The sequence below is a fragment of the Accipiter gentilis genome, chromosome 32 (genome assembly GCF_929443795.1).
Source record: "Accipiter gentilis chromosome 32, bAccGen1.1, whole genome shotgun sequence".
NCBI classification, from domain to species: Eukaryota; Metazoa; Chordata; class Aves; order Accipitriformes; family Accipitridae; genus Astur; species Astur gentilis.
The window spans coordinates 9,828,634-9,844,075 of NC_064911.1; the positions used below are offsets into that span (position 1 = coordinate 9,828,634).

At 41.5% G+C, this 15,442-nt stretch overlaps 1 protein-coding gene across 7 annotated transcripts in view; it reads left to right on the forward strand.

The window, feature by feature from the left end:
• The window catches only part of AGPAT3 (1-acylglycerol-3-phosphate O-acyltransferase 3), a 98,054-nt gene that overhangs the window by 70,984 nt on the left and 11,628 nt on the right, over positions 1 to 15,442 (forward strand). For all 7 annotated transcript variants that reach the window (XM_049834743.1, XM_049834745.1, XM_049834746.1 and 4 more), the window contains 5 exons: positions 4,112 to 4,338; positions 8,852 to 9,021; positions 9,221 to 9,382; positions 12,130 to 12,283; positions 12,735 to 12,837. In XM_049834743.1, the coding sequence (XP_049690700.1) occupies positions 4,161 to 4,338; positions 8,852 to 9,021; positions 9,221 to 9,382; positions 12,130 to 12,283; positions 12,735 to 12,837 (767 nt within the window). In that variant the 5' untranslated portion in view covers positions 4,112 to 4,160. The remainder of the gene's footprint in view (positions 1 to 4,111; positions 4,339 to 8,851; positions 9,022 to 9,220; positions 9,383 to 12,129; positions 12,284 to 12,734; positions 12,838 to 15,442) is intronic.

Sequence of the window (15,442 nt, forward strand, 5' to 3'; positions counted from 1 at the left end):
GATGAATTCTACCCGCATGACAGCAATAAATTAAAACCTGGAGTTCGAACTGGAAATACTATATTACAGAATGATTAATGGTTTAATTTTTAATTTTGAGTTCATAAATAACTACATGTTCCATGAGATGGCTGTGATGTTCTTAGTGCACATTGTGCATCTGTTTTTTTAAAACCTGATTTCTTAATGAAATGAGGCTGATGCAGTCACGCTGTCTCTGTCATTCTCCCTTCTAATGGCTTTTGAACTTGGTGGCATATTTCAGCAACATTTAACAGAGAGGTAGATGTCTCAAAGCGTTTAATCATTAGGTCTTTCATGAATGTAGAAAGCTGCATAAAGGAAAAAGATTGTATTCCTCCTTCTACTGAGAGGCACGTAGTATCTTTTGGATACCAGAGAGTCCCCGTGAACGTGGAGCCACAAGACACAAGAAAGCTGTAGAACATCTGCCTTCTTGCCCTTTACTTGAGAGGTATATAAATAAGGGAGGGAGCCCAGAAGGATGCAGAGCATTTAAGAACTTTTTCATCAGAGAAGATAAAGATCAATACTATGGGGAGCGGTCTCTGACTTTCATAAAGTCAAACGACCCTGTGAGGTAAGGCACTAAAAGGCAATGAAAGCGTGCCGTTTGGTTTGAGCTGGGTTTTACCCTAGTGTTGTCCTGCAGCATGGCTGTGAAAAGCAGGCACTTGGTGAGAGTGTGAAAGCAGGGAGAGTACAAAGTTGACTGCAGTTCTCAGTGCAGCTGCATGGGAGGAAACGGAGGTTTTGTGGTGAAAGGTGAATGTTGTGTAGTTACAAGGTGCTTTAGGAAAAGAAGGGAGAAAAAAAGATTTTACTGGCAGGTCTTTGAATATGCACATGATATCGGTAGACCGTAAAAAAGAAAAATACGAATAATGCTGAAACTTGCTGTCTTAAGCTGGGGCAGACGTTTGTTTCCTAGACACTTCACTTAGCTGATCTTAATATATATGTCAGATGCAGAAGCGTTGCTTCTCCTTGTTCTAGCAAATTCCGATTTCTCCATCCTCTCTCCAGCCTGACCTTGGGATTCAACAAAACAGCTGCTGACCACCCTTTGCCTATTGGCCTGTCCCTGAATCGCCTGGCTGTCCTACACAGGCAGGAATGCAGAAAAGCAACGAATTCCTGGGTTAAGATTAACTTCTAATTATCTTAGAAGTCAAATACAATTAAGTGAGGGATTGGAAAAAGGGACACTGGCAGGTTCTGTATCCAGCATTGAAACTGGAAGGATCAGAAGAATGAGTAACCCATTTTTTAGTTGATCCCTGTCTATTTTATGAGGAAGTGCAAGTAAACCAGCTATGCTTTATGGATTAATTGGGCAAATGCTGTCCTCGAAAAGTGTCAGAGAGGAACCCGCTATACTTTGGCTAGTGTTCTCTTTACCCTGTAGCAATACTGGTAAGACTTGCAGTCCGCAGTGCAGTGAGCCCCAGTGCAGGCACACGAGGCAGTCGTGCTGTGTTGCCAGCCAGAGCCACGCAGCTCTGGAGTCCCGCTAGAGCGAGATGGTGCCCAGCATGCAGAGCAGGGCAGTGGCGCAAGAGTGATAAATCTTGTTTTCCACGTGTAACGAAGCTGGAGAAGCAACATGCTGCAATGTCTTTCTACAGCTTTCTGTCTGGTAAAAAGGGATGTGTCCCCTTGGGTCTGTAATACAGCAGTGTTCTTAATGTAAGGGACAAATACCAGGGTGCTACAGGCTTTGCTCAAAGCAAAGAGGCTCTGGAAGTGGAGCCAAACCGTTTTATTTGAGGGTAATACTTGACATTTCTGGTTTTCCTCATGCTGTTTGTATGCACTTTGGGCCCTTCTCCAGAAGGGGCTAAGCTGTGCATTGAAAGGCAGTAAGTACTGGTCTAATGACTATGATAGATATGGTCATCAGCAAAGCTGCTTGCGCATGGCTGTACAGAAGGCAAGTAGGGATTTGAGAAATAGTTGAAGGGGACAGGGAGCGAAATTGTTCTTTTCTGTTTTGTTTGACCTGTTGAGAGAAACCAGAAGAAAAGAATGACTCTGATCTTGGAAGTGAAGAACGTGGTGTTGAATGTTTGGCAGTACATTGATATAATGACTTGAAGAACTTGCCAATGGAGAAGATAAATGAGCCCATTGCTGTATTAGGGTATCAAACACTGAATACCAGGGCTACCTCCCATACGGTATGTGTGAACACTGGTGAGGTGTTCTGGCTGTATGAGACAACTGTATCCTGCAGCCCTTTGGGGAGGGGAGAGGAAGGAGGGCTCCACTTGTTTCTTTTTAAACACAAGTCTCTGCTTCCTAGCAACTGTTCTTAAAGTAACTTATTAGTGGAAGAAATGTTTCTTCCATTATTACAGGAAAACATTGGGAGAATTTAGATTATTCATCATAAGCTTCAATATCAGTTTATACAAGTTGCTTTGCTTTGTTTTCTGTGGCAGGCACAATAGTGGCTCTATTGAAACAGACTTTTTTTTCCCCTCTGTAATGTGCTTCTGAAGTGGGTAGATTACTAATGATGCAAATAGATTTTAATTGTGCAAAAGCTAGACACTCTGTGCCTTGAAAGGCAGTACCTGATTTGTAGAAGAGACAGTAGAAAACAAGCTTTCACAAATAAAATTGCTGTTGAGTTTTATAAATAGCACTATACTGTAAGGAGGTGGCAGATGAAAATGGTTTGGTTCCTCAGAGCTGGCAGGTACTTTATTTTCAGGCATCGGGAACTTCTGCGTCACTTTTGGATGCTTGACTTGTCAAACGTGTTTGTTACCATCTACTGGTTAGTCTGGTCATTTACAACACCTGTAAAAGCTGAGCATAAATACTGTCAGCAAGCTTTGGCTGTGGAAGAAAATTAGGATCATGCTTTTATTTTTGGGGTGAGATGTTGAGGGTGTGGTTTAACAGCCTGGTTGGCCTAGTTGTAGGGCTTCTAGTACCCAACGGGTCAAAAAGGCCAGTGTCAGGTAATGCAGGGTTTGGGATAAACTCAGTCTGGTGGCTCGTTAAATACAGTTTACTGGGTTAACTTTGTACTGGCAGGATTTGTATTGGATCAAACTTGTCTGTCTAAGCTATTGTGACTTTCTGCTGGTTCAGACATGGCCCATCTTTCTGCACCTGGTATAAATATGGCACGTGCTCGGAGTTAAGTGCTCTGGCTAATTTGATGGAATCAAGATTCTGTGCCAAAGCCCCTTCCAGATCAAGTTTGTACTGGTACATAGTCTAAGGTTTTTCTATTATTTTACTTTTTCTCCCCACACTGACTGGTATATTTGAACATGGAACTGTGGCTTGACAAAGTGAGAAGTTATTAAACTTGCTCCAGCATGGGTTTTGGATGTGGGAATACCTAATTTCCATTTCCATGGCTTAGCTGCCTTAGCGTTTGCCAGACTGACGCTCTGTGACCAGCCCTGCTCTTTTCATCCCGAAATTCACTGCAGGATGAAGAGCCTGCTCCCCAGATGGACTCCTGTACTCTTCTAGTCAAAGCAAATGCGTACCAAAGTCTCTGTAGCCCCCGGCAGCCCTCGCTCGGTGCTTGTTCAGGAGAAGTGTGTACAGAGCAGCGGCTTTGAAGGCAGGCCAGGAAGGCATTGGTTCATTTACGCAGCTCCAGAGGCTTGGCATGCCATTTATTGGGTGCAGGGGCTGAGGCTCGTGTTGCAGTTCAGGGACAGCAACCCCTGAAGGTATAGCAGTCACTGTGCTGCTTGTTTACTACCCGTCAGGGCTCAACTGCTTCGCTGTGAGTGCAGGGCTCTGTGTTCCTCCCAGCATTAAGTCCAATTATATGATCTTTGTTCGAAGAGAGGTGTGAGATTCATCTTCAGCAAACAATAATCTTCTTAGTGTGCTGTAAATTGTAAATAATGATTCCTTCCTATTTTTGGAAGTGATTTGCACAGTCAACAGTTTATTGTGTGAAGACCTGAATGAGACAGGCTTGGAGAGCAGTGTGTTTCTTGCGTTGGGTTCCTGTTGCTGAAGTTGCACGGACTGTTTCAGGGCTCTTGCTTTGCCCTTCCTCAGGGCTTGTAAACCCAGTCTCCATTTGATTCTTTTCTTTCTCTTTCAGGACCATTATTCTGAGTGACGGCCCTTGCACACGCTTCTGAGTGGTTATCATGGGCTTCATTGCCTTTCTGAAGACCCAGTTCATAGTTCACCTCCTCATTGGGTTCGTCTTTGTTGTGAGTGGACTGATCATTAACTTCATTCAACTATGCACGCTAGTCCTCTGGCCCATAAACAAGCAGTTTTATCGCCGAGTAAACTGTCGCCTTGCCTATTCGCTTTGGAGCCGTGAGTATGCTCGAAGGGGATGCGAGAGCTGGGGGTGGGGAGGGGAGTGTTTTTTATTTCTCTTTTTGTTAATTAAAGAAAAAAATATATATACATGTATATGTATACACACAGAGACACACGAGAGAGAGAGAAAAAAAAAAGTGATAAGTTAGATGTAGACTCTCAGAGCAGTTCAAAGCAGCCATCTTTTCTGAAATATTGGGAAAACATACAAAAGCCAAGGCACTGATACTTATTGTCACTCTGTTATTCAAAAAAGTCAGAAGTAAAGCTCCTCCCCACCCCCAGCCCTATCCTGACTGGTAGGATTCTGTCTCAGTAGCATCTTCATCCAGCATCAGAGCCTGTGCTAAGTGATGGGGAAGGGGGAATGCACAGAGACTGCTTCAGGTATTGAGCATACGTGTGATATTGACCACTTACTTAGGAGTCCAAGTCAACTGTGTGGTCTGCAGAGAGAGATGTGTTTAGCGTAGGTGTCTCTATAGCTGAAGTGTGCGACAAAGTCAGTCCTCTTAACACCCTACAGTGTCCATCTGTGATCCCATGTCTCCTCTTGTGAGCAATTTGTCACTCTTTTCTTCTTCTGCCTGTGGGACGGCTCTACAGTGAGTGCAGCTGCTTTGCTCTTCTCTCTCAGACCTTTGCAACTTCCTCCCTGTGGATGGCTTTTTTTTCTCCTCATACAGCTTAACAGGGGATTAGATTTCTGAAATGAATGTTTAGAGGCTTCGTAGTCCAAATGTCACCTCCTGTTACAGCAGTGAATCATCTAATTCGTTTCCATTCTGCATCCCCTCCCAGTATGCATGGTCACTTACCTTAGTGCTCAGCTCAGCATCCAACTGCCATTTTGGGTAAGTGAGTCACCTAAGTGAGTACTTAAATTACAGTTGAGCAGTCCACTGACAGGCACCCACATTTCTTAAATCATCTATGTGAAGTACTGCCAACAAAAACTCTCCAAAGTAACCTAGTTCGGTTTCTTTTTAAGCTTGTTGTCCTTGTCCTTCCTGTGCTTTTTGTCCTACCTATTGAGAATGTTGTCTGAGAAGCACAGGAGAAAGGAAATTAAATAGAAAGTGGCAGGCAAACTGTCAGGAGAAAAGGTATTGTAATGGAAGAACTTATAGGTGGAAACTTCAAAATTAGCTTGGTTGGAGGGGAGTGGAGGTTTTTTGGTTTTGGGTTTTTTTATTTGCTTCTAAGAATTTCTTAATGTGCTTTTAATAATCTAGAATCTGATCTCATCCTGAAAACTCTTGATGCACTAATAGTCTGGCTTTTCTGGGGATATGAGCTGCTTGTACCTGTAAGGCTTGTAGGTTCAGACCCTTGATTTCTACAGGTTAGCATTGTGCATGGAAAAATCACATTTTAAATGCTGTTATCTTACATATTGTATACACGGGAAATAACCTACAGTATTGTTCAAAAAGGTTTGGGGAAGCTGAGTAGATAATTGTGTTGTACCTAGGATAACCCCTCGTGTATAGCCTATTATAAATTAAATTATTGAGACATTAAAGTATGAAAATTAATGTAAATGTTATATGGGATTGCAGAGTGCTGATGGCCTGTAATGGAAGAGCTGACAGAATATGCACTTAAATTGTGATTTATAACGAATTAAGTAAGCTGTGTAAATGCAGCAGTTCAAATGTTGCCATTCATAATGAAATACGTTTCATTATATGGAAGCCTTTTGGCAATGAACCTGTAGGTTGGTGTTCTGTTCTGGATGATATGTTTTGCTCGCTTACTCCAAGCTGTTTAGTTTTAGGCTGAGGGTGTTCGCATCAGACCTCTCTGTAACAGAAGCTGCTCTGCCTATCCGGCAGGAGATTGGTGTGCAGGGGTGGATACACAGGTGATCATGTATCTGGCTATGTGCTATAGCCTACTGAAAACCAGGCTCTATTCTTAATGTATCTCTTCTCAAATAGATAAAGCACAGCTTCAGAAGGTAGACTCTATCCAGTGTTCATGACAGACGTTTGGGGAAAAAACATCTGTTGGGCTCTGGGCTCAACATAAACCCTTTGCAGTGCATATATTTCATGACAGGTAGTCTGTACTTCAAGCTCTCCTACATCAGCTCCTTTCAGATGACTTACGTCTTTGGAGAGCGCAGCGTGTTTAGTTTAGTCCAATTGCAAAAATAATGTCTCAAATGTTAGTACTTTAAACTGTGCTGTGCCTCTTGTTTGCTTTTTTTTCTGGATGGCTTGCGAGGCCGTAAACCAGCCTGCTTTGGTGTGTGGAAACCCCAGCTGCAGGAGGGTGTTTGTTGTAGCAAGGTGTTGCTTGTCTTCTAGAGGAAGTATCCCAAGCAGTGCAAGCATTATAGTCTCTTCATTCAGAAGGATGGGCATGCTGTAGCATTGGCAGGATCGGTGCCATGCAAAATAGCTGTAACCCACACACCAAAAAAAAAAAAAAAGGAAATGAACCCACTCCTGGTTATAATTACATCATTTATCAGTACACTTGTAAAGGCCAATCTGTTTCCTCGTATTAATTCTCTAGCTCATCAACCCTCCCCTCTCAGTATGAACTCTGGGAAATCTCTCAGCAAAGCTTCATCCGTTATTTTAGAGTGAATGGTACAAGAAACACTTTGCAGAAAATTACCCATACCTGCCTCTGCAGAATTTTTTTCTGATTTTGAAGAAGAAACACACCCATTTTATTTTATTTTTGATAAGAAAATGCAGCAGCTGTAGCAAGTACTGGAGATGTTCCTCCTTAGTACACAGAGAGCAATGGAAAAGGAGAATCACTCAGAGTACCACACTGTGTTTGGTACCACTACTCCATTCTCCTGCCCACCTGCTTGGAAGAGCATAGCTCTCAACTGGGGACACTCTTGCTGTCCTCTTTCCCCTTTTACTGAGCCAGGATAACCAGAGCAAGAAAGGTAAGTGATCACATCATTCACAAAGGAGACAAAGCTGGAAAGCCATGATAGAAACCTCTAGTTGGTATAAACTATTATTCTGTCTTTTCTCTGCTGTATTTCCAGTTGACCAGGGTTATGCTTTCTTGATTAACAAGTTGCATAACTTTGTCATGCCTCCAAATGAGTGAGTCTTGAAAATGATATAGGGGAATAACCTGGTGGATAGTGGTCACACAGGGAATTCAAGTGAAAAAACAGTGTTAGAGAAGGTACACATCTTCAGCAGACCAGGATTGGTTTTCCCTATCATTCACCTAAATACTGTGTTTGCCTTCTCTCTGTGGTGCAGAATTGGAGCCACTCTTATTTAGCAGTTTGAATAGATTACCCTGTCGTGATCCCACTGATCAGAAGCCCTCGTGCAGGAAGATGCTGCCCCATTTTGGAAAACTAGGGCCTCCCAATGGAAAGTTGAAATACTGCATGGCAGAACTGGCTGATGTAGAGGACCAAGGGGGTGCCTTCCAGTTTTGACCCTGCAAGTTTGTTGTAGTAATGTGGGAAGAGTTGGACATTACAGCTGCCATATTTATGCAACAAAATTTTTGATTGCATCCATTTCACATTGAAATGAGAAAATACCAATGACTACAGTTTGCATGGAAGCAAGTCTTCCTAATGGGAGAATGAACTATTCTCATACTTTTTTATAGTTGTCCCATGATACAAGCAATGTCTTCCATCTGCCTCATTGTACTGAAATGAGAGAAATAGGCTAACCATAGCAACTACATTCAGTGCATGCTCAATTAAGTGGACAGGGGTTTTTAAGAAGAAAAAAGGGGAGGTGGAAAATAAGAAGAGTGGGTAATGAAGGAAATGTTCAGGGTGGAGTAAGAGAGATGCTGGGATATTGAGAAGCTGGAGAAGACAGAGGGGAAAGGGCTCATTCTTTCATTTGCAGTGAAAGACAGACACAATTTACCATTCCTGTCTTTGCCCGGGTATTTTGATAAATTAGCTTGATTTTCTGGCGCTTCTGACTCTGTTGATGACCATAATACAGAATGATTAGAGTCCTGTGTTCTAATATTAAAATCTGTTGCAGAAGATCTATGGCACTGTATCCCTTTAAAAGCTCTTTATTGGTCTGTTTACCTCCATAAAGCTTGTTTCATGTTGAGTAAAAGCATTAGGCTGCATCTATGCATAATTTGTATTCCACCTGGGAGAAACTGTACTCATTTAGTGGAGCAATCAACGGCTCAACTGTCTGTTTTCAGGCACAAAGTTTTGGGTTTTTTTCCCAGTGATCATGAAATTTCACATTCATAATATAATGACCAAACTTGTCACTGTTAAAAACTTGCTAAATTATCCATAATGCATGTATCTAGTGCCCTAAATACTGCTTAAGGATGATGCTGTGATTTGGTCTATACCCATTCAAGCTTTCATTTCATCTCTACTGGGTTGGACTGAAAAGGTGACAGTGTTGCTGGGAGTTAGAAGAGACTAGGCACTGAACAGGGCTGGAGATGAAATGCTAAATGCTTTCTGTAAGCGGCATCCCTAACTCCTCTCTCTCGTCTTCTTCATGTTTGTTAGAGTTGGTAATGCTGCTGGAATGGTGGTCAGGCACAGAGTGCACCTTGTTCTCAGACGAGGCCACGGTGAACACCTTTGGGAAAGAACACGTCATCATCATCTTGAACCACAACTTTGAAATTGACTTCTTGTGTGGCTGGACTATGACAGAGCGCTTCGGAGTGCTAGGGGTATGTGGGCTCTGCGAGTTTTCCCTTCATCTGGAGGATGATAGGTCTATTTAAAAACCATGCACATACAGTTTCTTTGCATTTGAGTTTCCAGATATAACTCCATCAACTCTTCATCATCTTAACTTTAATGTCTTTGATGTCATTGTACAAATCAGCAAATGACATTTTTGGATTGTTGTTTTTGTTTATCTCCAAGAGTTCCAAAGTTCTTGCTAAGAGAGAGCTACTATATGTGCCCCTAATTGGCTGGACGTGGTACTTCCTCGAGATTGTTTTCTGCAAAAGGAAATGGGAAGAAGACAGAGATACGGTTATTGAAGGATTAAAACGTTTGGCTGATTATCCTGAATATATGTGGGTAAGTGTTGAGTTCCTCTTCTAGTATTGTCAGCTAGAAGTGAAATGGTGACGGAGGTACTCATGTGGTACTGTAGCTTTATGTATCAGGAGAAGGTCCGCTCACTACTTTCTTCGAGTGTTGTCAAGGAAAACCTGTGCTCTGTTTCAGGAGGTCTTTTGGGATGTGCTGGTAAAGTGTTCCTCCGTTTGCCTGTTGGTAAGGGAGGTCATTTAGGAAATGGTTCAGAAGCTTGCAGAAATGATTAGAACTGTGACGATCATTTATAAATCGGGCTTGTGTAATACTCTTTTTTTTTTTAAAGGTAAAAACAAGTTCAGGCAAAATTAACAACAGCCCATATTTGACTACTAAATCTATATAACCTTAAGCTACATTTTCTGAGGTAGGCTAAAAAGACACATAAACAAAAAAGTCTTTTCTGGAGAAGTGAGTAATTGGGGGGCGGGGGAGGGATGCACAGACCATGAATTTTGATAGGAAGTGCTTGTTAGTATGCTAGTATGTATCTGTGTATATGTTAGTATGTGTATACGTTACTATGTGTTTTGTTAGTATGTATCTGTGAAATTACAGGTTTCCCAAAAAGTCTATATGAGAACGTAAGGCAAGCTCGCATCTGCTTTTTCAGTTATGCTTTTCTTTTTCATTTTGACACTATTTGAAGTCAAGGGTGAGACTTCTATGTTTCATTGTGTGCAATGTTGTTAGATTTTACTGCAGCAACACAGTGGTATAATCAACCTATTAACCACCTTCTAGCTTTGAATGCAAACGTTTTGATAAATTTACTGGTTTGCTTTTACAGCAGTGCATGTAATGTACAATTATTTGGCTCATAAAACATTTTAAGAGGCTTTTTGTGCATTTTAAGTGATTTTTCAATATTATCCAGTACAGCTTGTTAAAATGAATAGTGAAATAGTAAGCCTTAACTAGTACATTGTGAATGTGTCATTCACGATTTTCTATCATTACAAAGATAGAAAAAATAAGAATCTGGAGAATGTATTTTAAACTACTTAATTGCTTGAATATATGGATATGAACTGCATTTAATATATCCTCCTGATTAGTGTTGCAAAAAAAGAAAAAAACCCTACCAATTAAAAAATCTCAAGACTGTACTTTAGTTGCAAATCTATACATTTTAATGATTCCACGATTGAGAACCAAGGACTAGTCTCTAGGGAAAACAACTAGAAAATATAAATGCAAAACGTAGTTAGCATTGATTATTTAAATCAAGACTTCCTGCTTGGTAATTTAAATAATGATTAAAATTGACTTGAGTAAATCAATTTCCTAATTTTCGTGCATTCTAAATGCTGCAATTAGGGCTGTCTGCGCAACCTTCCTTCGTGAGGTCTTTCTCACACGTGCACTGCGGCGCAGTCTGTACCTCGCTCGCATACTTGGTCCAGAAGGATCACTGCGTCGTGGAGTAGAAGAGGGTGAGAATTTGGTACTGAGGAAAGAGCTTGCGTTGCAGACTGGGGTTGAGACTGCGGTGTTACACTCTCTACCTTGTGCTGCCCTCACCACTTGATGGTGGTGGTTGGCCAGGTTTTCGTAATGAATGTGCCCTCAAGGGCCAAATGAAGATTGGAGGACCAGTTCCTGTTCTCTTACTGCACTCTGGCAGGTCTAACTCTTATGTCTATGGCTTTGTGGTTTTAGTATTCATTTAACTTACTTTTTGTGGTGCACAGTATGTGGATACGCTACAGAGAAAAAGTCAAGCAACTACAGTGCTGACAAATAGCAGACGTATAGCAATGCGTTGGACAAGGCTTTCTTTTGAATTGCAATGTTACAGCGTTGCATGATACTGCTGTGAGAGAGTAGTAGCAGTCTGCTGTTCTCCACCTCCATTGCTTGCCTGGGATGCAGAGGTTTGTGTGTTCAAATGCAGCAATGTTTCCATTGCTGGTGCAATGGGAATTATGTCCACCTTTCAGAAAGGCCAGGGATAAACAGAAATTCACCCCAGGACCCTCAGAAGGGCTTTGTTTGTCTGCTTTTGGCTTTGCATTGCTTCTGGCCTCTCTCTAAACTAGAGCAGAGGCAATATAGAGGCTGGAGAAGGAGAGATCGATGTTTTGTGCTGCTTGAAGTCAGTATGGGAGGATTTAAGTCTTCAATAGTTACTCAGGATACCACAGTCAGATTGGTGCCTTACAAGATGAACACGGTAAAGGTTTTAGGGAAAGGCACCATTTTTTATGAACGCGACTGATACAAATGCAAAAAAAAAAAAACAAACCCAAAAAACCCAAACAGAATAGCTTTCAGACAAACAAGTCTGTCTTCAGATGAGTAATTCTGGATGTACAGTACAAATTTTAAATGAGGTACCTAGTGATTAATTGTGTTTTCCTAAAGTGGTCATGTACTGATATTTGGATTGCTTTTTCCAATTTGTAGATTAGTCCATCAACAGCCAGCCAAAGCCTTCAGGGATTTTTGTTTTTTAAAGTAAATATTTCAGGTGTAACAATTTAGACTTTTTGTTGCCTTAAATTTGGTACCAGTGTTGTTAAAATTAAATATAATTGTAAATGAGTTGTGAGGTGGTGCTTATGCCTAATACTTGATGATCAAATGAGACAGTTGAAGTGTGTGCACATGCATGTTTCTCTTACATGTACATGTACATGTTTCTCTTACACAAATTTTCAGTATTCCTCTTGGTTTCTTTTGATCTCAAGATGTCCTTGTTTTTGCCTTTTGTCTCATTGTACTAGTTTCTCCTGTACTGTGAAGGAACTCGTTTTACAGAGACCAAGCATCGTATCAGTATGGAGGTAGCTGAATCCAAGGGGCTGCCTAAACTGAAATACCACCTGTTGCCCAGAACCAAAGGTTTCACCACTGCTGTCCAGTGTCTCAGGGGAACAGGTACTGGCAAGCTGTTACTTATTCTTTGCATTAATTGTAATGTGTTGTTTAGTATACTCTGTCTAGCACAGTGTAGTATACTCTGTTGTTCATTATGTCCATTACAATCAGTGAGTTGGCAGTAAGTATTCAGCATGTCAACCGTTAATTTGTAAATTGCCACATAACTCTCAGATAACAGTCTTAAAAAAGAATAAACCTTTCGTGTATGTCATTGTTCCTTAGTTCATCAAGTCATCTTGTGTTTTGATAACACACATGCTGTGTAGATGGGAATGTCAGGTGGCTGATACAGATAAATACAATATGTAAATGCAGAGTAGTGAAGGACTCTGCTACCTGACGTCATTAATGCCAGGCTTGCGCAAGACCGTTGCTGTCTAATGCAAGGATGCCAGCAATGGTTGCTAGAATTGCTACTATAACAGCTGTATTTTCTTTTTTCCAACAGTTTCAGCAGTGTATGATGTAACACTAAATTTCAGAGGAAACAAGAACCCATCTTTATTAGGAATTCTTTATGGAAAGAAATATGAAGCAGATATGTGTGTAAGGTGAGCATATAATGATGGAGGTGAGCCCTAAGGTGCATGCTTTGGCATGTTGAAACATATTCAGATTTTACAGGGAAATGTCCTTTCCTGTAGTCCCCTTTTCCTTGTTCTTCAGGTTTCTCTACAGGCCACAAAGAGCCTCCCTGTTTTCCCCCTGCTTCAGTTTGCTTTCATGTGAGATCCCAAGATATCACCCAGCAGGTCAGAGAGCAGTGGACAGACTTTTTAAACCTGGGTGTGACCACGCTATCATTCCAGGGTTTCCCTCTGTGTAGCAAGGACACTTGTCTGCCTTTTTTTCCCTTCTCTGCTGGGAACAGAAAAGCAACGGTTCTGTCCCCTTCCCAGTCCCTTGCGAGCATATGCATAGTATAAATAGCCTGTCCAACTTCAATAGTCTCTTGTAGTAAATAGTGTAAAGCTCCTTACTGTGCCAGTTTCTCTCCTTCTCTCACATGCACTGATTAGCAGATTAAAAGTTAAATAATGCTGAAATTCAGAGATTGTATGAATGAGTGGGACATTCCTCACATTTCTTATTACTCGTTGCCTGAAAGAGTAACTGCTAACACCTAACTCCATGCAGCATGTACACACATGCATGCACACACACACACATGCTTTTGCTTTCTTCTTTTCTTCTTGTTGCCTTCTGCTATAAAGGTTTCTTTGTGATCATAAAAACTACCCACCCTTTCCTGTTGAATTTCTTCTTTTCCCTTTTATGTTTGGACCTGACAAACGACCTTCTTGTTCTTTCCACAGTTCTTTTGACAGTTCACTTCTGGTTCTCTGGGGACTTCACCCACACTTTGGAAAACATTGCTACATTCTGGTGATGAGGTTGATGTTTGATTTTTAAAAGAAAAGAAAAAAAAAGCCTTGCTACTTCCCCCCACACCTTTCCCTGCTGGCCTTGGGTCTGTGCGTTGCAGATGCATGGCACTGGCTCTATACATTGTCCTTCTAATGAAAGCAGGTGTGTCTTGCCAGAACCTCCAGTGGTGAGAGACTTTTGTAGGGACTCACACTGATTATCCATTGTGTCAAGGTATAGCAGCAACAGTTTTGTGGAAGAAATGCTATCCCAGGGGACGCAGAGTGCTGCAGCCCTAATGGGGAAGGGAAGGACATGTGTTCCAGTTCTGTTCTCAGATACTGCAACTTCCACAACATTTTAGTCTTTCAGTTGGAAAGAAGGCTGCAGAGGTGATGGGGAGAGAGATGGGGTCATTCATTTGCAAGGGGCTTCATTTTGACTATTTACACTTGCCAGACATACTCCTGGTGAGGAAAGTGAGCAGACCACTTACAGGCTAGCAAAACAGCTGGTCAGGCAGTTGTCACCTGTAATTCCATACTGATGGCAGATGTGTGTAGCATGTGTATTTAGATCTGGGGTATACATGCATGGATATACATCTGTATAATTTTACATTGAAGAGTGGCTGCATTCAGTTAAATGTCTTATGGCTTGCTAATGGAGATGCAAGTTGGTTTTATTTATTGGTGAGATAGTGAGAAGAGAAATGTAGTTTTCAATAGTCATTAGAAGCGGTTTGGGTTCATAAAATTCTGTTGAGGATGATGTTGCCAGGTAAAATTACTAATTGTACCCTATTAAGGAAACTAATGTTTGGATAATTTTGATTTAAAATATGTTTGTGGGCTGGATCAACATTCTCAAGATACTTTTCTACACTTGACGCTTTTTCTGTCTTTTGGCAAGGAAGCTATGAGAATAAGGGAACTATTTTTACATCTTTTTGCTGAAAATTGAATGTGTCCTTAATGTGCCAGCAGACTTAGCTTAGCTCAGAGAAAGGAAGCACATAAGCTCTTGTCCTTGGTATATGCGTATGCAGTTACCTGTGCAGAGGTAAGAAGCTTAGCTCTCTGCAGAGGATCCAGTCTTTCTCCTGACTGGGTCCAGAGAAAATAATCAGCTCAATTACCAAATGTTGCTGCTGCGAGTACCCTCTAGTGGTGATAGCAATACAGCAACAACCTTACAAGAGAGCTTTCAGCAAATGACTTCTACTGAGCTTTTATTGAGCATTATTTATATTAATTGAGCGGCTCCTCCTGTTAGAGCTAGTGAAAGTAAATCTGTAAAATCTGGTGTTCGGTTCGTTTATGGGACTTAGAAATGTATTAGAACATCTTCCCTCTGCTGCTGCAGACTCAAAGGCTTTAAGTTTGTACAGCGGAAACATATTCCCTGCTTGAACAGCAGCAAATTAGTTGCACCTGGGATCTCTGTGTCTAGAGTCCTCCCAGAGGTCACCCTTCTGTTCTTACTGCCCTGCTGTAAGAGGGCCCTGATGTAGTCCCAAGTGTTGCCAAAATATACTTGAGCTGAGGGTAAAGTGTGTGCCTGCCCTCTACAAACTGAGCAACTTTTTTCTGAATTGATCCAGGACTGAGATGTGTGCCACTGAGAAAGGAGACGACACATTTGTGAGTGTGTTAGTGGCCTATCTCAGAAAATAAAAGAATGCAGGAAAATGGTTGGCTCTTCACCACTAGAAAGAGGCTCTTAAAAGGCGCCTGTTCTTGATGAGGTCAGGTCAGTACCTGGAGCTGGGCTTAATTTTCATATGCA